At 56.1% G+C, this 24634-nt stretch overlaps 2 protein-coding genes across 4 annotated transcripts; one reads left to right on the top strand and one right to left on the bottom strand.

Annotated features, from left to right (window-relative positions):
* Positions 1–1903: 1903 nt before the first annotated feature.
* Positions 1904–12008, bottom strand: FIBP (FGF1 intracellular binding protein). 3 transcript variants are annotated; one of them, XM_073351661.2, is made up of 11 exons: positions 11572–12008; positions 7286–7465; positions 6706–6904; positions 6149–6275; positions 5598–5698; positions 4839–4972; positions 4345–4453; positions 4004–4067; positions 3278–3364; positions 2550–2647; positions 1904–2182 (listed from the first exon to the last, which is right to left on the bottom strand). In XM_073351661.2, exons 2-11 carry the CDS (start codon positions 7368–7370, stop codon positions 2113–2115), a joined length of 1074 nt encoding a protein of 357 aa, XP_073207762.1. In that variant the 5' UTR covers positions 7371–7465; positions 11572–12008; the 3' UTR covers positions 1904–2112. The 3 variants fall into 3 exon arrangements, with proteins under 3 accessions (XP_073207762.1, XP_073207764.1, XP_073207763.1); XM_073351663.2 differs by having other exon boundaries at positions 7286–7499; positions 11572–11642; XM_073351662.2 differs by lacking the exon at positions 11572–12008 and adding an exon at positions 7927–9350.
* Positions 10729–12730, top strand: CCDC85B (coiled-coil domain containing 85B). The gene has a single exon (XM_073351664.2). The coding sequence runs from the start codon at positions 11586–11588 to the stop codon at positions 12189–12191; it is 606 nt and encodes a 201-aa protein (XP_073207765.1). The 5' UTR covers positions 10729–11585; the 3' UTR covers positions 12192–12730.
* Positions 12731–24634: the final 11904 nt, after the last annotated feature.

Here is a 24634-nt window from a genome sequence, read left to right as displayed (position 1 = left end):
TGCATTTATCCCCTGGCCACTCAGCGGCCCCTCCTAGAGGGGTAAGGCTCTGTGTGCTGTCCTGCCCCCAGGCGGTGACTTTTGCTGACTTACACAAGTGGCTAGTAAGTTCCTGGGGGGGGGGGAAAGAGCCCCGAGCCCCCCCCAGCAGAGGTGTAGACACCCCGATAGCCTCCCCCAGTGTTAAAGCTGGACACAGTCCAAGGAGAAATGCGACACTGTTTTTAACCCTGAGGTTAATTAACCCTGGGACCAAACAGCCAAGGGCCGTGGTGAATTCACATCTCTCAGGGTCTCCAGCTCCAGCCTGGCTACCTTCGGGAACATGCTTCAGTCCAGCACCCGTGCCTGGGCTCAGCACAGGGGGTGATGGGTGACATTCTCTGGCCAGGGCCCCCCAGACTAGCTAGTCTCATGGTCTCTTCTGGCCTGAAAATCTATGGATTGGTGTTGGATACACACACGCCAGGGTAGATCCCAGGCACGAGATTGTGGCTTCCCCCTGATGGAACTTCAAACCTGTTCTGGAGGGTCTTGGCTCCCAGCCCTCCCCCTGCCCTAACCCCCCAGACTCCACTCCCCTCCCAGAGTTGGGAACAGAACCTAGGAGTCCTGGCTCCCAGCGCCCCCCCCCCCCCGCTCTAACCACTAGACCCCCCTCCCTGAGTTGGGATAGAACTCAGGAGTTCTCTAGGATCTGGGGCGGGGCAGCGCAGCACTATGGTATGGTGCCCCCAGGGGCTCACGAGGGAATGGGGAGGTGCAGACAGAGCAGCCCCCTGGGGAAGGGATTAGCTGCACAGAGGCGGTGTTCTGTCTGAGCTGTCACTGGGCCCCTGTGCAGGGTCGTCTGGAGAACAGAGACATGTGGCGGGGGGAGGGGGGAATGGGAATCAGGACTCCTGGGTTCTATTCAACACAAACTTCTGCCAACATGTGTCCCCTGCCCCCAGGGAGCTCACTCAAGACTTTGGCCCTTAATTTCCTATTTTAATTTTAGAGTAAATTATGTTAAATAGAATCAATGACCGCTCTGGCCCTCAATCCTGGCCCATAACCCCCTGCTAGCCCAGCCCTAGCCCCACCCTCCCAGTTCTGCCGGTGCCCCTCAATCCTGGCCCATAGCCCCCTGCTAGCCCAGCCCTAGATCCCCCCCAGCGCCCCTCAATCCTGGCCCACAGCCCCTTGCTAGCCCAGCCCTAGACCCCCCTCCCAGTTCTGCCAGCGCCCCTCAGTCCTGGCCCCCAGTGCCCTGCTAGCCCACTCCTGGGCTTCCCACGGGCTGTATGCAGGGATGTAGCAGCGTGAGGGGCAAGATTTCATTAGGTTTGTTCAGCTCTAGGGCCTGTGTTTCTCCCTAAGCCTTGCGTAGATCTGAGGGAGGCCCCCCACACCTGGCAGTTTCCCCATAGCATGGGTCACCTCGAAGATGAGTCCTGGGAGGAGCTGAATTGTGACCATGGGGTGGCAGCAACTCCTGGAAACAGCTCCGCCACAGCCGCCCACGGATGTTGAAGGATGGAGAAGGGGAAACCAGGGCTCGCGCCGTAGCTCCAATCCAGGAGGGTGTTGGTGGTGGGGATACCAGGCCGGGCCTGTGGCTCCGATCCAAGGGTGGGATGGAGATACCAGGCCGGGCCCGTGGCTCCGATCGGGGCTGGGAGTGGGGATACCAGGCCGGGCCCGCGGCTCCGATCCAGGGGTGGGGTGGGGATACCAGGCCGGGCCTGTGACACTGATTGGGGGTCGGGATACCAGGCCAGGCCCTGGCTCTGATCCATGGGGAGTTGGTGGTAGGGATACTGGGCTGGCCCCATGGCTCCGAGTAGGGGCTGGTGGCAGTGAGGTTACTGGGCCCGGCCCATGCTTTGAGCTAACCCTAATAAAAACTCGAATCCAACAGTTGGCTCTTCCATTTATTTTCCAAAATGAGCTAAAACTCCAAAGATGGAGACAGGGAATCTCGGGTGGAGGCAGTGCCCAGCCCTGGGGAAGTGGCGGGGATGACTTCACATCAGAGCTCCCAGGAAAACAGAACCAGGGCAGAGGGATCCGGCAGAGGGATCAGCGGTAGAGCAGGGCATTTCGAGCAGTTAGGGCTCCCCCTGCTTGTCAGTCGTGGTACATCTTAAGCAGGCAGGATTTGATGGTGCTCATGTACCGATCCCAGAGAGCCTGGTGCCTGCGGGTAAAGAACGGGGATGTCAGACAATGGCACCGAGACACATCCGCCTCAGGGGCGGGGCATGGAGGCTGTTTGTACAGGAACCCCTCGCCTGGAGCTGAGATGCAGCTGCTCTGCGGTGGGGTATGAGACTACGGATAAGGGGTTCGGTCACCTGCTACTGAGATGCAGCCTTCTCTGGAGTGGGGAGCAGAAGCTGTTTATAAAGGGATCCCTCACCTGGTGCTCAAATGCGGCTGGCTCTGGGATGGGGCTGCTGGTTAACAGCTGCCATCAACGCTACCCTCAAGTTTAGGACAGGAAGAGTCTGTGAGCAGTGACTTTGGTGGTGGCGGCCCCCAAATCCCTGGCGGGCGGCACTTACCGGAAGGCGTCCAAGGTGTGAGCGGACATCGTGTACTGCATCAGGAAGAGTCGGACGTCGTTCAAGGTCCACTTATCCGACTTGCAGGGCTCAATGAACTGGGGAGAAGGGGGAAAAGGAGTCAGAGACAGCCTGGGTCCTGGGGGCAACACCCCACAACCTCACCCTCATCCCCTCCTTGCTGGGAATTGGGACTGGCTGGCTCGGGGAGGGGAGGAATGGGACCTGGTGCAGTTCCCCTCTTGGTGCCTCTCCAAGTCTATAATTCCCCATGTGGGGTGATTTGATGGGTCTCAGCCCAGTTCCCAAGGGGCCAGAGTCCCCAGTATAGCCCCGCTCCTCTCCTAGGCACTAACCAACTTCCTGCCCCACCAGCGTGGAAGCTGGGGGGTGATCACGCCATGACGATCAAATCTCCCTCTTCCCTCCCACTTCCTAGGAATGCAGGGCAGCATGTTTTCTAGTGGCTGGCTTTGGGGGCCTCTCCCTGCCCTGGGGGCACCCAGGAGTGCCACGCCACCCCCAATTCACCCACAGACATTAAATCCTGGCCGTGGAGAATCTGAGAAGTCTATATGTGTGTGGGGAGGAGATGGGGTTGGTACATATGGAGCAGTGTATGGGGGCGAGGGGTATGTCCACCAGTCAGTCCAGATGTGGGGGGCCATGACCACCTGTGGGGGAACAGGATGGGGGTGAATACATGCAGGGTGCATGGGGGGTGGTACCTTTTCCACTAGGTCGATGAAGAAGTCACGCACGTCCTTGGTGTGGATCAGCTTGGAGGCCATATTGACCAGTGCCCGTGACAGGTTCTGTGGGGCCCAGAAAGTTCACCAGAGCGTCACGGGGGCTCCCACGCCTCAGGGATCTGCGCAGTTACAAACCGCTCCCTCCACCCACCAATTCACACACAGGGGAAGGGACTCACCAGGGTCGCTCAGTGAGTTGGTGACTGAGAAGTGGAGAGAACCCAGGAATCCTGCCTCCCAGTTCCAAGCCAGGAGGGGGTAGGGGCCGAGGGTGGAGCTGGCTCCTGGGGACACCCCAGAAGGAGAGGAGGATGGATCTGAGGGGAGGGTGTCCGTGGCCCCAGCACCCCCAGGCATTCAGAGCCCAGAAGGCTGGTGGGGCCCGGCAGCCTGACTCAGAAGCCCCCTCTGGTGGGCGCCTCAGGCATGGCAGGTGCAGATGGAGGTGGGGGGTTCAGGGGGTCCACAGCAGGAGGCTGCGGCACCAGGCAAGCCAGGCCATGGGCTGCAGCCCTTCACTGGCACACAGGGGACCCATGTGATCAGGTAACGCAGAGGAAATGCATTGATAGGTGGTGCCAACAGGGGGCACCACCCAGAGGCCTGGCCACTGAAGGGGACTTCTTGAACCGGGAGGGGGAATCCGCCCTCCACATTCCCATTACTCACTCCTTGTCCCCCACTCCTGGCCCCAGGACACACCTTGAAATTGGCTTCCATCTCGTTGTACACCGAGCTCTTCCCACGCAGTGACGTACACACCAGGCTGCAGAGGGACAGAGAGGTCAGGCCCCCCACCAGGGGCTTGCCTGCTGCCAGCGCTCCCCAGGCCTGAGGCCAAGAAACAGCATCACATATGGACAGAACAGACACCCCCAAAAATGCTACTTCTCCCAGCTCCACCGCATGGCCTATAACACAGGCCACATGGAGAAGAGAACCCAGGAGTCCTGCTCTAACCCACTAGAGCCCGCTCCCCTCCCAGACCTGGGATTAGAATCCAGGAGTCCTGGCTCCCAGCCCTGCCCACATCAGGCCTGTACCTCTTATGCAGATCAAGCAGATCCTTATCAGCGATCAGCACCTTGAGCTCCTTGAGTTCCTGCAGGAATTCCTTATCCAGATCCACGTCCATGTCGTCCACATTGGAGTCTGGGGGGAGCAGGTGGACAATGGGAGAAGGCTTTGGGGTGGGGGGCTGTTTATACAGGGATCCGTAACCCAGCACTGAGATGCAGCCACCTCTGGGGTGGGGCATGGGGGCTGTTTACACAGAGGCAGGAGTAAGTCTGGGACCACAGTAGGCAGCTCCCAGTTCTAGGGGAAGTCCAGCAGGTGCATTCCCCACAGCACAACCCCGCAGAGCCAGGCTGAGCTACATGTGATGTCGCCCCTCCCCCGGGAGTAAGCTGACATTGCAGGTCCCCATAGCACCATGGGTGGTTTTTAATGATTGTGCCAGGAGCTGTCCGGGCACAGCTCTCTAGGGGCTACAATTTGCCCCATCTCCTCCCAAGCAGGGGGTCCCCAGTCTCACCCACAGCTCCCAGTGTCCAGTTCTGGATCATCTGCTCTGCGCAGTAAGCGAAATCCTCAAAGGTCAAGAACTGCAGCTTCTTTTTGCCTGTCTCGAAGCGGCTGTTTGCGAAGAAGACGATGGCAGCGTAGTCCCTGGGGGTGAGGTAGGGGAAGGTGCCATACACTGAATCAGAAAATTCCTCTGTCCCTAACTCCCGCCCCACTCTCTGGAGCACGGTATTAGGGCCAGCACTGACTACCATGGGAGTGCACCCCATAGTGTTCCCCTTGGAGGTCGCCCATCCAAGCACTGGTTTCAGAGTAGCAGCCGTGTTAGTCTGTATCCACAAAAAGAACAGGAGGACTTGTGGCACCTTAGAGATGAACCAATTTATTTGAGCATAAGCTTTCGTGAGCTACAGCTCACTTCATCCAAGCACTGACGCAGATCTGAAAGGACGGCTTAGAGCAGCTCAGGTCTGTGCTGAGTAGGCCCAGCTGACGGTCCAGGGGCTGCAGGCTCGAGCCCAGGGTTCCAGCTCCTGAAGTCATGGGATCGTTTCTGCTGGAGTATGCAGAGAGCCTGAGCCGATTGCTTAGGGGGAGCTGCCCCAGGCATCCTAGGGGAAATGTTAATTTCCAGCCTCACTGCTCTGGGGACCCTTAGCCCAGCAGAGGGCTCTGTGTGGGATAGGAGGGGTCAAGCCAACCCAGCAGAGACACTCTAGGGGCAGAGCTACATCATGATGTGCCCCACTGGTACCCCCCGACCTGTTACCTGGCCAGACGGTCTGAGAGCAGGAAGTGCTGTTGGATGTTCTCCACCAGGGACCCCCGCATCTCCTCCACCACCTTAAACACCCGCTTGAAGTTGTCAAACTGAGGAGGACACCAGTGTGTGGGGGGGAAGAGTCAGAGCCCTAGAGGGGAAGGGCCCCGTATCCCATTACCCCCACCCTGAACCAGCCAGTCCCCGACCCTGGTGCCTGATGAGAGACACCGCCCCAGAAGTTCCTGGGAATCTCCTGGCCAGGGTCCAGATAGGTCTCATTGTGTAGGAGGCTCATGGGAATTCCCAGCCTGTGTCCTGATGCCCCAGAGACTCATGGGAGTCCCTAGCCCACGTTCTGACAGAGGCTGCTGTCCCAGAGGCTCATGGGAGCTGCCGGCTCAGGGCCTGAGGGTAGCCGCTGCCCTACAGGCTCATGGGTACCTCTGGCCTGTGACCTGATGGGGGCCACTGTCCGAGAGACTCATAAGAGCTGCCAGCTTGGGTCTGATGGTAACTGCTGCCCCAGAGGCTCATGGGAGCCCCGGGCTGAGCCATACCTGGCGTCGGCAGCTCTTGAGGGTGATGCCTGTCTTGGTGCTGACGTCATCCAGGTCCTTCTTCGTGCCCTTGGAGAGCTTCTTGCCCAGCACCTCACGCACGAAGGCCTCGTCGAAGGCATAGTACCTGCCGCCGCAGGAGTGGGAGACAGAGGGCACCTCAGACACCCGTACCCCACACAGCTCAGCTGCCCCCTCTCTGCTCCACTGGTGCTTCAGACACCCTCGTGCACCCAGAGCCTCAGACTCCCCCAGCGGGACCTCAGACACAAACCCACCACCCAACCTTGGCCCAGCTTCTCCACCCCTTTGGGCCATTGGCTGGGCTTCCTCCCTCCCCCCACTTGGGCTCAGCTTTCCCCCTCCAGCCTCAGGCCCAGTTTCCTCCTCCCTTCCTTCCCCCCAGCCTTGGACCAAGCTTCCCCAACCCCCAGCCTCCCTCCTGGCCTTGCTCCCTTCACTTCCCCACCCAGCCTCCTGCCTTCACTCCTGGCCTCTGTCTGGCCTCCCTCCAGCCTTGGGCCCAACCCCCTCCTCTCCCAGCCCCATACCCCCACCTCTCAATGAGCATGGCCTGGCGGGATGGCGGGATCTGAAAGTGTAGCTGGTGGATGAGCTTGGAGGGGGTGTGCAGCAGACGCTCAAGCATGTGGAAGGTGCGGTAATGATCCATGGTGTCGCTCTGCAGCACATCCACCGTGGCCCCCGTCTGCTCCAGGATTCCGCTGCGCAGCCGCAGGCTCACCGCATCACTCACTGGGAGGGGTAAGGGACTGAGGTCAGCAGGGCCAGCCTCCCACCACATCACTCACTGCAGGTGGGACTGGGCTCAGAAGCCAGATCAATGTATGGGGGAGCAGGGCCAGACCTCATCTCTCACCACCCGCTATCGGGGGACGGGGTCAATGGGACAAGCATCCTATTTCCCACCTTGGCATTAGCAGAGCAACAGGGTAAACTGAGGCACAGATGGGTTGTTGGGGGGGAACACTCACCCAGAGTTACTCTTCTCTTAGACCTGGGAGTAGAACCCAGGAGTCCTGACCTCCAGTCACCCACTGCTCTAACCCACTTAGACCCTAATTCCACCCACAGGCTTGGGCAGAATCCTGGCATCCAGCCCCCTAATCCCCATACCTGAGTACCCATCCAGCCAGAGCTGGTACACCTCTTCATCGATCAGCGTGGTGTTCCCCACAAAGATGTCCAGGTCGTTGGTCATGGCCCACGGCACCAATTTAGCCCGGCCCAGGCTCCAGGAGCAGGACCCCAACTCCCAGCTGCCCCCTGCTGGCCTCCGGAGAAGAGACAGGGAGCCTGTGGGGAGAGAAGGGGGCAAAGTGGGGTGGGTCTAGTAGAGCAGGGGGACAGTCACACAATGGGGACCGCCCCCTGATACAGTAACTGAGAACCAGGGAATGCTGCCTCTACTCGACCCACTCCCCTCCCAGAGCTGGGACAGAACCCAGGAGTCCTGACTCCCACCCCCACTCCCCTGCTAGAGCTGGGGATGGAACCCAGGAGTCCTGACTCCCACCCCCACTCCCCTGCTAGAGCTGGGGATGGAACCCCAGAGTCCTCGCACCCAGCCCCACTCTGCATTAACCACTAGACCCCACTCCCCTCCCAGAGCTGGGACAGAACCCAGGAGTCCTGGCACCCAGCCCCTCCCTGCTCTAACCACTAGATCCCACTCCCCTGCCAGGGCGGGGGACAGAACCCAGGAGTCCTGGCTCCCAGCTGCCACCCCTCCCCACTCCCAGGGCACAAAGACGAACCTGCAGAGCTGTCCCTCGATTGACACTTTCCATATGACCCCCGGGCTGTTTGCTTCCAGGTCGCAGCAGCGGCATGGCTGCCCGCGTCACCCTGTGCGGGGCGGAGCCATCTGGGTGCGGAGCCGGGACGCCTGGGTTCTGTCCCTAGCTCTGGAAGGAGAGTGGGGGGCAGAGTCCGATCTGGATCTACCGCTACTCCAGCCTGTGACTTAACGTGGACATGGGGAACTGCGGAGGGTCCCGGTGCGCCCCTCTGCAGGCTGCATCTGGTGCCCCGGGGGTCTCCTTTGTCCTCCGCAGTTACAGGGAGGGCGGGAGGGAGCTTTCTCCCCTCTGAGGCTGTGAAGGGGGCAGCCTCCCCGGCTTTCTCTTTAGCAGCTGAGTTGCAGCCAGCTTTCCTTCTGTTTCTAGAGCGGTGGCTCCCAAACTTCAACAACCTGTGAACCCCTCTCACTAAAATGTCAACTCCCGGGAACCCCCTCCTAGCAATGAATATTTCCAGGGATTTTCTCCTTTACCCGAGTATAAATGATAAAAGCAGTAATCTTGGAAATACAACATTTGTTTTTATGACATGCTTATTACACTCGATTTATTATTAATTATTATTTATCATGACAGTATTTATATTACATTTTGAAAACGGTAACACGCTTCCAAGATCTCACTTAAGTAGCTTGTATCACATTGCATAAGCCAGTTAGTTCTGAGACAAGGCTCCTAGGTTTCATCAAGGAGTATCAGATGTGAAACAGCATGAAGGGATTTAAGAAGGGAACTCAAAGAGTTTCTCCTACACAAGTATTCAGGTCTTGAGCAGTCCAGGCAAACAACGCACCTTACAACAAACCTTAAACTCCTTCATAATCATTTTAAAACAGCAAAAAATATCCACCTCCCTTTCCATTTCTTATAAGGAGTCTTGAACTTTAAATCTCCTCAGTGTGATAGATATGCTCGCTTTGATCTGCTTAACTCTTGGAAGTCCAGGGGCTCCGGGCTGCTGGCCCATGCTGCCCGAGGTCCCTAGGGACAGCTCTGTCCGCCAGTAGGATTTTTGCCCCCCAAGAATCCCCTGTAACATTTCACAAACCCCAGTTTGGGAACCACTGTTCTAGAGGGATCCCTCACTGGGAGCTGAGATGCAGCCATCTGGGGTGAGGCGTGGGGGCTGTTTATGAAAGAATCCCTTGCACTGTGCTGGGGCATTGGGGTCAGCACTGAATCTGAGGGGAGAACACCCCTAATAAACACCCCGCTGCCCCCATTCTCTGCAGAGCTGGATTCTCCTGGTCTCCTAGGCCAACCCTGTTCCTGCCCAGTTGGAGGTCTCCTCGGGAGGGGACAATCTGTAACCCTGAGTGGGGTGCACTGGGGTCTCCCATTCCCAACCTCTCATCCCACCTCTCCCTTTTCTGCCTTGTGCCCATGTTCCAGCCTCCCTTCCCTCCCCCACCCAGGCCTCTATTCTCCCCCACACACACTGCCCATGTCCCAGCGGGAACACAAAGGCTCTTTGTTCCCACCAGCCGTGGCATTGCAGGAATCTGGATCTATCTGCCAGCCATGGCCCGGCTACTCCCCAACCTCCGCTCCCTGCTAGGGAATAACCTCTGGATTCCTGGGTTCAGTCCCCAAGCCCCACTCCCTGCTAGAGATTGTCCCCCCTCCCATACACGCTCCTGCTACTGAATCCCCAGCCCTCTCCCTGCTCGGAATCAGGCCCGAGAATCTTGGGTTCCACCCACCATCCTCCCTGCTAGAAAATGCACCCCAGATGCCTAGATTCAACCCCTCCCCACACCTCCTCCCTGCTAGAGAACACCCTCCCCCAGAGACCTGGGTTCAAAGCCCCTTTGCTCCCTGTCCTTTTCCACCTCTTCCCTTAGCCCCTTCCCAGACAGCAGCCCCCTTCCTTTGGCATCCCTGTGTCAGGGAGGGGGGGTTGTTAGCACCCACCTCCCTACCCAGGCCTGCCTGGGGCCTTAAGGGTTAACAGCACTTCCTTCCTCCCCCCCACCCCATATCTCCTCTTCCATTGTAGCTCAACATCCTTCCTGTCTCTGGGACAGGATTCCTGGCAGCCCCTCCCCTCCTGTTGAGAATAGTGGGGGGGCGGGGGAGCGGCACATCTGGGCAATGGGAGAAGTTGCTGGGGTGGGGGTGGGCTCAATAGGAAGTGCTCTCCCCTGGCAGTCAGAGCAGGCCCCAAAGTGGGAGGGGTGCTCCAAGGAGTGGGGCAGGGGCTTGGTGGAGGGTACTGACCCTGAGGAGTCACTGCTGGCCCCAGTGCAGTGCTGTGTTGCAAGGAAGGGGTGGGGGACTGGGTGGGGGCACTTTCCCCTGTGGGGCTCCATCAATTCCCCACCCCCACCCCAGCCATACCAGCTGAAGCTCAGGGAGGGCGTCAGGTCAGTGGTTTATGACCCTACAATAACAACCCCACAATGTCACCCCTGCACACTTGTCACAGACAGGCCCTGTTCTCCCAGCGCACTCAGCCCCCCCCCCCCGGGAGACCTGCCCCTCCACTGAACACCTGCCCCCACCTCCTTCCTACACACCCATCACCCTCCCCTCTGAAATATGTCCCCCCAGCCCTTCCTCCCCTTCACCCACCCAACCTGCCCTAGCCCTTCGCTCATGCCATGCACTAGTCCCCCCTCCCTCCTTCCCCTTCCCCCCAAAACCCGAGTTCCCCGCCTCCATCACAGGCACCTGTCCCGCCCCCGCCCCCCTCCGCTGCCTCCACCCCGCTCGATCTAGACCCCCAGCGGCCCACTCTAGCCACCCCTCCCCCAGCCTGTCATCTCCCCCCACCCGTCCCCGCCCCGGAGCCAGCCCGCCGGCTTGGGGGATGCGGTGCCGCTGCTGGCATTTGTGCCTTTCGCATTGTTACTCCCCCGTCACGGCTTCCTCCCCGCTCCCCTGCAGCGCTCCGAGCCGCAGCCCCCGTACGCGCCCCCCGCCCCGGCGGGTCCCCGCCGCAAGATGCGCCGGCTGCACTGAGTCCCGGCAGAGACCAGCACCACAGGGGCGCGCAGCCTCTGCCGGGATCCCCCGCCCCGGGAAGGGGGGACCATCCTCCTCTCCCTCCGTCGGGCTCAGCCCCTGCAGCCCGGACCCTCTTGAGCCGCGCGCTGCTGGAAGGGGGGCAGCGGACTGCGCTGGGGACGGTGCGTCTTGGAGACAGGGGTCGTGCCCCCCCCCGCCCCGCGAGAAGCCGAGAATCGCCCTCGAGGGTGGTTCGTGGGCCACAAAGAAAGGGATCGGGCGGTTGCAAGCACCCAAAGTGCGTGGCTGGGGGGCCTGCGCCCCAGAAGAGGCGATTCCGTGGGCCAATGGGGCCCGTGCGCCCCGAGGGAGCCCAGGTCGGTGGGTAGGGGGCCCGTGCGCCCTGATCCGAAGAAGGAGGCGGGTTCCGTGCGCCCCGCAGGTGCCAAGGTCGGTGGCCAGGGGGGCCCGTGGGCCCCGAAGAAGAGGGGGTTCCGTGCGCCCCGAAGGAACCGAGGGCTGTGGCTAGGGGGGCCCGTGCGCCCCGGAGGAGCGGGGCCCTGCGCCGGGGAGGCTGCCGGCCCGGGGCTGGTCTGCGGGCGGGAGGAGGCGGGGTGGCGGCGCTGGAAGGGGTGGGGGAGCAGGAACCACCTTGCGGCAGCGCGATGGCCAGCGAGGCCGGCGAGCCGGCGGCCGGCCGGGCCCTGGCCCAGCTGAGCGACTCGGAGCTGGGCGGCTGCAGCAAGGAGGAGCTGGTGCGGCGGCTGCGGCAGGAGGAGGCGGAGAAGCTGGCGGCGCTGGTGCAGCGGGGGCGGCTGATCCAGGGCGTCAATCGGCAGCTGCAGGAGCATCTGCGGGAGATCCGCGAGCTGAAGCAGGTGAACGAGCGCCTGGCGGCCGAGAACCGCGAGCTCCGCGACCTCTGCTGCTTCCTGGACGACGACCGGCTGAAGGCCAAGCGGCTGGCCCGGGACTGGCAGCTGTTCGGGCAGCAGGCGGCCCGGGTGCTGCGGGACGAGCTGGCCGCCTGCCTGCACAAGCTGGCCGGGCTGGAGGGGCTGCAGGAGCGCCTGGCCGCCGATAACCTGGAGCTCAAGGCGCTCTGCCTGGCGCTGGAGGAGGAGTGCGCCGCCCGCGCCGACAGCAGCCCCGTGGGCTCCTCGGAGCTCAGCCTGCCCTGCGGGCCCCGGGACCTGGGCGACGGCAGCTCCAGCACCGGCAGCGTGGGCAGCCCGGACCAGCTGCACCTGGCCTGCTCGCCCGAGGACTAGAGACTCCCCCGAACGGGTGGGGGGCCAGGACCCACCCGGACTAGGGACCTCCCCTGGGGCCTGCCCCCCGGACTGTACTCCCCCAAGGGGCCGGAGGGGTGGGGGCCAGGAGCCCCCCCTCGAGGGAGCTGCTCCCCAGTGACTTCACCCACCCGCCTGCATCGGAAGGACTGGAGAGCAGAGGCAGGCTGTTGGTGGGGGTCTCTCCCCTGGGGTCTGGGGAAGGGGTGCTGCAGAGGATGCGGGGGGGCGGGGGTGGTCACCTCCGTGAAGATCCCAGTGCAGACTTTGGGGGGTAGGGAATGGAGCTGGGAACTGGGGGGGGGAAGGTCAAAGATGCATTTTGGGTGCTACCCCCCCCCCAGAAGCAGCGTCTCTCTTAGCTTCTTCACCAACCTCTCCCCCGCCCCCAGGTGCTAACTCCAACCCCGCGGTGTAGCGAGAGCAGTGTGACTCAGGCGACGGGGGAGATTAGGGCAAACCCTCCCCCCCAAAAAAGTACAAATAATAAATGTTTTAAAATTGCTACTTTGGGCAAAGTCGGTGTCTCCTGATTGGTGATTTCCTGCTTCTCTGAGTGTCTGAGCCCAGAATTTGGGGTCCTACATGGTATGGCCCCAGTGTGATGTGGGGAGAGAGATTTTATTGTAATTTCCTTTCCAGGACTCTGACTTTTCCAGTTCCTACATACCCAGAGTCCATTCATTTTTAGATTTCAGGATTTTTTGAGTTTGCCATGTCCTGTTTTCTCTATTTTTGGAATTTCACAATTCCTTGCTATCTAGAGTTCTGCTCCAAGTGTTGGATTTCCCAATTTGCAACAGTAAAGAAAAAAGTTTCAGTGAAACACCCGTTCAGCTGTAGAAAGGGGCAGGGGGAAGAAGAGCTTAACCCCTATGTTCCTAGGGTGATTTATATCCACCACCCCGTGGCCCAGCCCCAAGGAAATGTCCAGTGCCTGCAGGGGATACAGGGTTGGGAGCCTTGGGAAAGTGAAGGCTGGATGCGGAGATAGCAGGGGGCTGTGGGTTAAGACTGAGGGGCATGGACAGGGCTGTGGGACAGCAGAAGGGCTGCAAATCAGGATGAAGGGGCCCCAGCAGAGCTTGTGGGGGGGTGTCCAGGGTTGAGATAGCAGGGGCTGTGTTCAAAGGGGACAGGCTGTAGGTGGCTGGATACTGGATAGTCCAGGCTCCATGAAGTAACTAGTTCTCCGCGTCTTGCTCAGAACAGGGATGGATCCCGCCATCCCTTCCTGCCCAGCCACATCTCAGAGACAAAGGGCTGCCAGGCCAGGAAGCAGATGTCCGGATCCGGAGGCCATGATAAGTAAGAGCTGACAGCAGCAAGCCAGCTCTCTCTCCCCAGCTCTGCAAAACCCAGGAGCCTCCAGGCTGGGAGGAGGCTGTTCCCCAACCCTCCAGACAGGAGCACAGTAGGAAGCAAAGGCGGCTACTTGGCGCGCCCAAACTTTGCCTATGGAGACATGGTAGCTAGACACAAAGCACTGGGCTGCAAGCAGTGGGGTAGGGGGCGCTCTCCCCTCACCGTCAGTACTGACGCCAATGCTCCAGCAAGGCACTAGGGGGCACTGTGCTGCAGAGAATAGGGGGGCTCAGTAGAGGGCATTGTGGTCTCACAGTCAGTGCTAACTCCAGTGCCGCACCGTACACTAGGGGGCGCTGTGCTGCATGGAGGGGACTGGGGGAGTTTCAAGTTGCCAACAGGCACCGGCACAGCTAGCTCTGCTCAGGGTGTAGCAGAGGAGGAGGGCAGGAAGTGCCTTGTCTGTCTGTGTTAGTGCTGCCTCACTGGGCCTTTGCAAGGGCTGGCGGGTGGGCAATGCACCGTGCCCCTACACACACACACACACACACACACAATGGAGCGTGGGGGTGTGGTCCCCAGCCACCTGCACATCCACTAATCATTGCTTCTGCTCCTCCACCCCTGGGCTTTCATGCTGGTGAGCATTTTGACTCCTGGCTTGGGTGCAAGCTTAGACCTTAGCACCCCCTAGTGGCAGCATGCGACTCATGGGGGCCAAGAACACACGCTGTTTTGTATCCAGCCCAGTGGGGCCCCAACCCCTGCTTGGGGCGCTTCCCTGATACAAATAATATCCACCCTCCTCTCCCCAGCTCTGCCTGACTGAGCAGGCAAAGTCCCTACTTGAGCGTATCTTTGTGTCAATAACATGATAACCTTTGAACACTGCATCTGGTCAATTCCACAATGGCCGAATGTCCACAACAGGCAGAACCAAGCGCTTAATTTGTGCCAGGGCTGAGCCCCGGGGTCTCTGGGCTTGGCAGTTCATAGCCCCAGCACTCTGGTTGCTGCATCAGGTATGAATGTAAAAGAATTGCTTGAGCCCCTTTCATTACAAATTAAGCACTGGGCAGAGCCCTGTGGATTTTGGGGGAAAATCAGAAAAACCAGAGAGGGTATCTTCAGCTCCCTGCACAGGGGAGGTTGGGGGACTGTGGCATGGGGAGGAATGGAGAAGGGGTGAACAGAGCCTCTGGTGGGGGGTGGGAAAGGGGTTCCCAGCATTGAGTAGGAAGAGTGCTAGGTGGCAGTGGGAGACTGGTGGGTAGACAGAGCCCCTGGCAGGGGGGAAGATTGGAGGGAGTCCCTGAAATAGAGAACAATGGGCAGGTGGCACCCAGAGAGCAGTGGGGTGAATGGCAGGGTGCAAGGAGCCCTGCTGAATGTAATGCATTTGGCTGACAGAAGCAATAAAATGTTCAAGCCCTTAATTACTTTTATTCCCCCTATGATGGAACTGGGCACTGCGTTTTTGTCAGCATTTGACATTTCCAGGGACCCCTAGAGGTCTACCAAGGTGTTTATAGGCCTCACATCAAGGCCTCTTGTGGTCATTTAGGTTATCCTTACAGTATCCCCTTCGGTAGTGCCGTCGCAATTGCATGGGGGGGAAACTGAGGCACCAAAGAGTCGAACCCAGGAGCCCTGAGTTCCAGCCCAATACACCACTCCTTGGCTAGGAAAAGCCAAACTTTAGAGATGTTATGAAGAAAGAACTGGTGAGATTTAGCCACAGCTTGGATGTGAGCACCTAGAGAGAGGTCCGATTTGAAGATGATGCGCAGGGTAGGGGTCTGAGTGACAGGCAAGATGGGGTGGTGTCCACAGTGACTGAGAAAGAAGATAGTGGTAGGGGGAGATTCTGAGCTCTGGTTTAGCCATGTTGTGTTTGAGCCGACAGACAGAGAGCCACAAGGTGATGGCAGAGGCAGGCTGGGATTTCAGTGTGGACAGGAGGAGACAGGTCTGGAGCAGAGAGGCAGATCTGTGAGTCAGCGGCATAGAGATGGTAGTTGAATTTGTGTTTGTGGATGAGATTACCCAGAACTAAGAAGAAGAGGGAGAAGAGAAGGGGGCCAAGAGCAGAGGCCTGTGGAATGCCCTCAGAAAGCAGGATCCTCCAAAGGACACCCTGGGAATGATTAGAGAAGGAGGAGGAGAACCAGGAGAGGACAGTCACTGAAGTCAAGGGAGGACAAGATTTCAGGAAGAGCAGAGCTGAGTGACCCATCAGCTACCTTGGACACAAAACAGATATGGATGGACAGGGACAGAACCCAGGAGTCCTGGCTCCCAGCTCTAACCACTAAACCTCACTCCCCTCCCCCAGCCAGGGACAGAACCTTGGAGGAACTGGAAATGGTGCCTGTAGATGAGGCAGCTAGTGTGGAGCCAAGAGTCCCTGTCCCCACCCCACACTGTCATAACTCACCCCCCTCCCCATGCTCAATGTGATCCCTCTGGTGCAGGGGGCGGGGTATTGTCCATGTGGGAAAAGGAACTTCCTCTGGGGGGGAGCTCAACACCCCCCTCCCCCCAGGGAGCATCCCAGCCAGCTCCTGTGCCAGTTTCCCAGCGACATTCTCTGCTGGAAACACACAGGCAGCGCGGATTTGGTATGACCAAAAGCCTTCCCTACAGGCCCTCCTCACAGCACGCACAATTCTCACCCTCCCCAGGGCCGGAACAAATCCCACCGGACAGACCTTAGTTAGGTTGCTTAATGTCCGACCGGGGAGGTGCCAGGATGCCCCGGTGATGGATGTGGGAGATGCTGCCGTGTGCAATAGATACGGACCAACGGGGTCCCATGCCTCAGCCTTTGTACAGTCTCCTCTGGGAGTTCCCCCTTTAACATGCCAGACCCTGGGCCCAACTTTTTGCCAGGGTGAGCCCCAGGGCTCCACTTCTTCAGGACTGGGCCCTCAGGCTCCCTGTTTCTCACTGCACTCCCAGGGAGTTCCGATGGGTTTGGACTCCTGACAGAGACTTCTGCTCATTAGGGAGCGATGCCACCAGGGAGGATCTGCTGTGAGATGGGGCTTCTTAATCAGCTGGAATCCAGCACCGAGGGCCCCTTAGGTGAATCAAGGGAAGGCAATACTGAATTCAGAATCCATCACCTGTCTCACTTCCCCAGGCCTCCTGGACCCTGACTCTCTCTGTCTGGGTCCCTGTCTCTCTGTCCTGAGCAGCCGAGTCCTTAATGCTGTCTCCTGGCACCTCCTTTGACCCCAGCTGCCACCCTGCTACATTCACAAGTTCTGCCTCCTTGGCTGCTAGTCGTTAAGAGTTAATGCCCAGTCCTTGGGTTTCTTACCATCTCTCCAAGGCCCCCTATTCATACAGGACCCCTTCTTGATTGTGCTTTCCTACCAACCCAGACAGGCTGAGTCACCAACCCACACCTGTTATTGCTCCTGCCCCGAAGGAAACATTAACCCCTTCAAAACCAGTGGGTAGTAATACACAGCAAGTGGGGAAACTGAGTCACACCTATTCATAACAATTTTATCTTAATGCCCTACAATCTTCACAGCTGTCCTTCCCAGGCCCATTTGGTACCTGGTACTGGATCCAAACACTCAAGCTCCATTGGGTTAAAGACTGAAATAATTCCCCTGTGTGGCTGCGCTTATCTCAGTTCAAACCCAGCTCTGTTAGCCTGTGGATTCACCAGCACAAGCAAAACCAATGTGTGACAGAGTAGGATTTTTTTTTCCTAATATTCTGTATGAATATTCTGTGTGCCTCAGTTTCCCCATGTGGTGCTTGGTTAAAGTGGTGGTGGGAAAAGGATGTTTACTCTTTGCAGACATCCAGGTGTGACTGACACCTGGGCGCATGGAGAATCCAAGAAGACAATGGTCACTGCAATTACCTGTACATTTGGCACCTGGCGACTAACAACCATGGATGCCCCCCCCCCTCCTTAGGAAGCCAGCAGGTGTGACCAGCTAAAGGAGGAAGGACTAAGGAGGGCCAGGTGACAATGGTTGCCAGGAACGAGGACAAAGGGCTGGGGAGGACTGGGGAGGGGCCAGGTGGGGTTGTTAAGTGTGGGTGATTGTGACTAAAGAGGGGGGGCAGAGGGCTCTGGACAGTCCCAGAAGGACTTGGCTGTAACTTTCCGTTCTCTGTGTTAACGAAGGACTTTCTAGGCTGTGTTTCACGCACCTAATAAACCCTCCTGCTGTGATGGCGCTTGCTGAGGGACTCCAGGTTAAGGAAGTCAGGGGTTCGCTGCTCCCTTCGGGTGTGTAAGTCTCCCTCAGGTGCCCAGTTCAGGTGGACTCGCTGAGGGGAGCTTGCAGCATGACCCGGGGTGCTGAAGGCTCTGAGGTTCGGTCCCAGGAGGTGGTGAAGCCAACTGGCTTGCCCAGGGAAAGCGTATGACTCTAAAGGGGGATGGACGCACTGAAGGGGTCCTCCCAGTCTAGAGACTGTTCCAGAGCCATTTCGAGAGCACCGGATCTGTGGATCCATGACACAATGTCAAGTCTATTCAAGCCAATGTGCAAGCCACACACTCCCCTCACCAGCAGGTTTAATATCACCCCAAGTTAAAAGGGGGCACAGTAAAAACCTCAGCCACATGGGAAGCTCAATCTGGGTTCACTCCAATTGCTTTGGAAACTTGGTGCCGACCCCTGTGCCCTGCTCTATACGTTAATTACATCCCAGTGTAACTCTGGCAGGACGTGCGGCACAATGACTAGGCCATTCACTTGGGACTTGCAAGTCCCTGCTCTGTCACAGACATTCTGAGCAAGTCGGCTAGGGCAAAATTTTCAAAACCACCTGTCTCTGTGAACACAAACGTTGGCTGAAAGGGACCTTGAGAAGTCAAGTCCAGTCTCCTGTGCTGTGGGGAAACCACATAAAAATTTAGACCGTCCCTGACAGGTGTTTGTACAACCTGGTCTTAAAAACCTCCAATGATGGGGATTCCACCACCTCCCTTGGAAGCCTGTCGCAGAGCTTAACTGCCCTTAGAGTGAGAAAGCTTTTCCTAATATCTCACCTCAATCTCCCTTGCTGCAGATTGAGCCATTACTCCTTGTCCTGCCTCCAGTGAACATGGAGAACATTTGATCATCAACCTTTTTGAAACAGCCCTTAACGTACTGGAAGATTCACTAGATCCCTCCCCCGTCGTATGTTCTCAACACTAAATATATCCAGTTGTTTGCACCTGGTCTCATAGATCAGGTTTTTTAAACCTTTTATCATTTTCATTGCTCTCTAAAGTTAATTCGTCCACATCTTTCCTAAAGTCTGGTGCCCAGAACTGGATAACAGTGCTCCAGCTGCGGCCTCCCCAGTGCTGAGTAAAGCAGGAGAATTACCTCCTGTGTCTGACATAAAACACTCCTGTTAAAACATCCCCAAATACTGGCCTTTTTCGCAACTGCATCACGTTGTTGACTCATTCAATTTATGATCAACTATAAACCCCAGATCATTTTCAGCAGTATGACCACCTAGCCAGTTATTCCCCGTTTTGTAGTTGTGCTTTGGATTTTTCCCTTCCTAAGTGCAAGACTTTGCACTTGTCTTGATTAAATTTCATCTTGTTGATTTCAGACCAATTCTCCAATTTGTCAGGGTTGTTTTGAATTCTAAGCCTGTCCTCCAAAGTGCTTGCAGCCCCTCCCAGTTTGGTGTCATCCCCAAATTTTATAAGCACACTTTGCACTTCATTATCCAAGTCATTAGTGAAAATATTGAATACTACTGGACCCAGGACTGAGCCCTGCAGAACCCCACTAGATACAACTTCCCAGTTGGACAGTGAACCATTGATAACTCCTCTTTGAGGACAGTTTTTCAACCAGTTGTGCACCCACCTTATAGTAATTTTATCTAGACCACATTTTCCTAGTTTGCTTATGAGAATGTCACATGGTACTATGTCATATGCCTTATTAAAATCAAAATACATCACATTTACTGCTTCCCCCCCCCACCATCCATTAGGCCAGTAATCCTGTCAAAGAAGGCAATTAGGTTGGTTTGACTTGATTTGTTCTTGACAAATCTATGTTGGCTATTCCTTAGTACCCTAGTATCCTCTGGGTGCTTATAAATTGTTTAACTATTTGTTGTAGTATCTCTCCAGGTAATAAGTTAGGCTTACTGGCTATGATTCCCTGGGCCCTCTTTGTTCCCCTTTTTAAAGTTAGGTCCTGTGTTTGCCCTTCTCCAGTCCTCTGGGCCCTCACCTGTCCTCCAACAGTTCTCGAAAGGTAATTTCTAATGGTTCTGAGATTGCTTCAGCTAGTTCCTTAAGTACCCTAGGATGAATTTAATCAGACCCTGCCAACTTGAATACATCTAATTTATCTAAATATTTGTAATTGTTCTTTCCTCATTTTAGATTCCCATCCTTCCCCCTTGTTAATATTACTTGGATGGAGCATCTGATCACCTTAACCTTTTTAGTTAAGATTCAAGCAAAATAGGCATTAAACACTTCAGCCTTCTTGATATCATCAGTTATTAGCTCTCCTTTCCTGCTAAGTAGAGGACCTGCACTTTCTTTCATCTTTCCTTTGCTCCCAATGTATTTAAATAACCTCTTCTTATTGCTATTCATGTCCTTTGCTAGGAACTCATTTTGTGCCTTAGCCTTTGTGTCCCTAGGTGCTTGTGCTATTCTTTTGTACCCCTCCTTAGCAATTTGTCCATTTCCACTTTTTGTAGGATTCCCTTTTGATTTTCCAGTGATTAAAGGGGTATTCTTCCTCTCTTTCCTTCGCATTGGGATTGTGGGCAGTTGGCCTTTAATATTGTATCCTTGAGACACTGCCAGATCTCCTGAACTCCTTTATCCTGTAGATTTTCTTCCCATGGGACCTTACCTACCAGTTCTCAGAGTTTGTTAAAGTCTGCTTTGGTGAAGTCCATTGTCCTCATTCTGCTGCTCTCACAGAACCATGAAAGCAGGATCGGCTGCTTTCCTTAGAATCATGAACTCTCTCATTTCCTGATCACTTTCACTCAAATTGCCTTTCACCTCCAGATTCACTACCAATTCCTCCCTGCTAGTCATAATCAAGTCTACAATGGCTGTCCTCCTGGATACTACCCTCACTTCCTGGAAAAAAAAAGAGGGGTTCCCAATACAGTCCAAGAATTCACTGGACATTTTGTGTTTTGTCGTGTTACATTTCCAGCTGATGTCTGGGTAGTTAAAGTTCCCCATTACTACCAGGTCCTGTGGTTTGGATATTTCTGCTATTTGTTCTCCAAATGCCTCATCTGTCTCTTCTCCCTGATGTGGTGGTTTATAGTAGCACCCCTCCCATGATATCACATCTATTTTTTATCCCTTTTATCTTGACCCAGAGACTCCCAGCTAGGCTGTCTCCCACCTCCTCCTGGACCACAGAACAAGTATATATATCCTTGATGGATAATGCAACCCCACCTCCCTTTTTACCCTGCCTGTCTGTCCTGAACAAGCTGTACCCCTCCATACCAATACTCCATGAGGCTTATCCTGCCAAGTCTCTGTGATGCCAATTAAATCATACTTTAACTTATGGACTAATACTTCCAGTTCTTCCTGTTTCTTCACCATACTCCTTGCATTTGTGTTGAGACATCTAAGATGTCAAGCAGACTCCCTGACTGATTTCCCTCTTGTTGCTTCTATGACCCTATTGTAATTTTCCATGTCCCCTTGCAACATCTAACTCTCAGTTAAGGTTGCCCTTTTTTATATTTACCTTTGGTCACGCTGCTCCCTTTGAACCTAGTTTAAAATCCTCCTCACTAGCTTGCTGAGTCAGTGCATGATGATGGGCACGCATATCACTTTGGTGATTTGCAAAGTTTTAGCCTTAGGCTTTGTGCCTAAGTTTCCCCATCTGTAACATGGGGATAACTACACTGCCCTCCAGGGGACTGGGAGGATAAATACAGGAAAGGTTGTGGCATGCTGAGATACTGCAGTAATGGGGCAGATAGCCATGTTCAATACATGACTGTCAGCTAGAAGCGTGATTTTATTTACCAACTGTCATTACACTGGGTTAATGCCCAGTGAGATACACAGACCCATATTCCATTGGTCCTGGAAAAACTTTTATTATCCAACATTAAGTGGACTTTCCCTGATCGGAAATGTAAAAGGTGGTGTGTGTCTTTAGGTTAAGAGTCACTGGGGAACACGGCCCTAGCCTGTCACTTAGGTTAGCCCTCAGAGCGACCCTTCGTTTCTTATCTAACAACTCTTCCCAGAGGAGGAGGAGTCTCAGGCTCTGCCCTCCCTGTCTGTTCCCCCAGACAATGGGTGACCTCGTTGCTTTCAGACTGGGTCCTGCACGTATCCTGTTTGCATATTTTTGGAAGAGCATCTGCTGGCAGTTATCAGATTGCATTTTGCAAGGAAAGAGTCATTCACAATGGGATTTTCCAGAGTGACCTAAGGCTTAGAGAACTGGGTGACTTGGACTGCAGGTTAAATGCAGAGATGGCCTAACTGATTCCAGAGGCAGCCCCTGAAGCAGAGTAAAGGGGAGACTGAGCCCTAGAAGGGTCTGGCTACACTGCAATTAGACACTTGTGAGTGGCCTTTGCCAGCTGACTCTGGCTAAGGGGCCATTTAATTGCATTGTAGACATTCTCACTCAGGCTACAGCTCAAACTCTTGGACCGTCCCATCTCTCAGGGTCCTAGAGCCCAGGCTCCAGCCCGAATGTCCACACTGCAATTAAACAGCCCCTTAGCCCGAGCCCCAGTCAGCTGACACAGGCCAGCAATTGGTTTTTAATTGCAGGGTAGACATGCCCTCAGCCATAACTCCTTGAGGCAGAGAAGTGCTCACTCTCAGGCCAGCAACCCCACCGAAAGCCACCTGCCATTCCCTTTCCAGGACAGGCCCCGCAGAGGAAGAAGAGGTGGAAGATTGCACCAATTTGCTACTTACCAAGAGATCCTTACTGAGTTCCAAGCTCCAACCACCTGCTCCTTTGCTGGATTTCATTTAACTCCCCCAACCCCCTGTGAGTTAAAGATCCCCAGAAAGGAAGCTGAAAACATTTGAACACTTTTGGTCATCTTCTAGGAGGGGCACTTCCCTTGTTCCAGCAGAGGGTGAACATGCGAGTGTGTGTTTGTTTGTAGGGAAAAGTGCCCAGTTAATCAGTCCCTGGGAGCAGATGCCAACCCCTGCTCCGAATTGGTCAGCTATGGTTAGTGAGGTACTCCTGGCTTAGAGGGGGAGGGGTGTATTCAAACAGCAGCTAGGGCACCTGATTTAACCATCATAGCTGTGTCCGATCTTGAAGATTCAGGGGAGGGAGATGAGAAAAACGGCACCAGCAGCACTATTGCCCCAGGCTGCCTCAAGAAGCGATGAAACAAAGTCCCAGCTGCGCTCTCTCTCTCTCTCTGAAGGGAGAAGTTGTTAGTCCTGCTCCCCAGAGCTGGGGAAGGACAGGCCTGAGAATCAAACCCCAAAGTCAAAATTCAGATCTTCAGCCAGGGGGCAAGATTCAGGCTCACCCACAAAACTTAACTGGCCCCTAACACTGAGGTTGACTCATTGAGGCCAGGCCAGGCCAAACCAGACCACCCTCCCTGTGAATTACCTCCTCTCCAGCCCAGGAAAGCTATTTTTATTTGATCCTTCATACATCCTGATTGGCCCCCACCTCTGCTTTCCTCAAAAGCCTCCCCTGGCCTGTCAGGGTCAAAGCAGGGCAGTTAGCCCCTGTCTTTTCCTGCTCATTGTTGGTAAGGCAACTCAGCTGCTTCTCAGGGGGGCTGCTCAACAGGAGCCGGCTCAGACACCTGTTCAGGGCAAGCGGGCAGACAGCAAAGGAGGCGATTGTCCAGCCACACTCACTCAGACCACACACAACAGGTGTTCGATAAACTACAGCAACGTCTTTAAAAAGGAGGCCAAAACCTCCCCTCCTGGATCCGGCCCCCACTGGTATTTAGGCACTTAACTCCCACTGGGAGATAAACACTGTTGCAGAGCTAGGCCTCCCACCTTAAATCGCCATGCAAGACAAACAAAGCCATTCTGTCTTGTGGCACCCTCAGCAGGAGGTTCAATGACCTGCTGTGTTGATTGGAGCCCAGGGGTGACTTTAGCCGTGATCCACGGGTGCAATGGCACTCCTGGAAATCAGGCTAGATCACAGCCTCATACAGGCTTGGACCAGCTGCCCCAAACTCACCCCACCCACAGTGGTGGCTGCCGTTCTGTGCCAGGTGCATCACGACTCTGATTTCCCGGAGGGGCGGCCGGGCCAAAGCCGAGTGGTGCTGCGATCTTGTGCCCGAGGTCACACCACCTAGAGCAGGAAGCCAGGCCCAGCTCTTCAGGACTGGAGTCCCTACTGTGGGGTGAGTGCGGGGCAGGCTCGATCCTCCACCCCAGGCCTCCCTAATGCTGGCCCATCGCCGAGGTGTGCTGGGTTTGTGGGTGCCCTCTGGGCTGTTTAGGATAGTGCACCCCATTGAGTAGGGAGACTACATCCGCCCCGCTGAGATACTGCATCTACCTCATTTGGAATTAGTTGAGGGGAGCTAGAGCAGTCGAGGCCGGGATCTGCTTGTTGGGTTTGATATTTCCTTGCTGAGTCTTTTTCATTCACAACAAGCGTCTCCAACTGCACTTTCCTTCAGATGCACACCTGGGCCTGTAACCCAAGGGCCAAAGATCGAAGAGCCACTTGGCTTCACTTCTAACTTGCTACCTATCGCCCTCTTCCCTCCACGTGGATGCACTGGTCCCGGGATCCAGGTGCTTTGTCCCCTGCTCCAGGAGGTGTCGGAGTCCAGCGGGGCGGGACACAGGACATGGGTGCCACTGATGCAAAAGGGGATTGGTTCATGGCATGGCCAGGCCAGGCCCAGCCCCTGTGGTTCTGCTGGGAAGTGAGCCAGGGCCAGGCACCTCAGTGAGCCATATTTGAAAGGGGTGTCCCCTGCAGACTGGGTATCAGTGCACTACAGCTGTCAGCTAGCGAAGATACTCCTCCGGCGCCAGGGGCATGGGGTTGTGGCTGTGCTAGGCAGTGTGTGTGTTTGTGTGCGTTTACACCCACACTTCCTCGACAACAAAACCAACCCACTGCCCTCACACACCC

The sequence above is a fragment of the Lepidochelys kempii genome, chromosome 7 (assembly GCF_965140285.1).
Source record: "Lepidochelys kempii isolate rLepKem1 chromosome 7, rLepKem1.hap1, whole genome shotgun sequence".
NCBI classification, from domain to species: domain Eukaryota; kingdom Metazoa; phylum Chordata; order Testudines; family Cheloniidae; genus Lepidochelys; species Lepidochelys kempii.
This window is presented reverse-complemented; position numbering and strand designations above follow the sequence as displayed.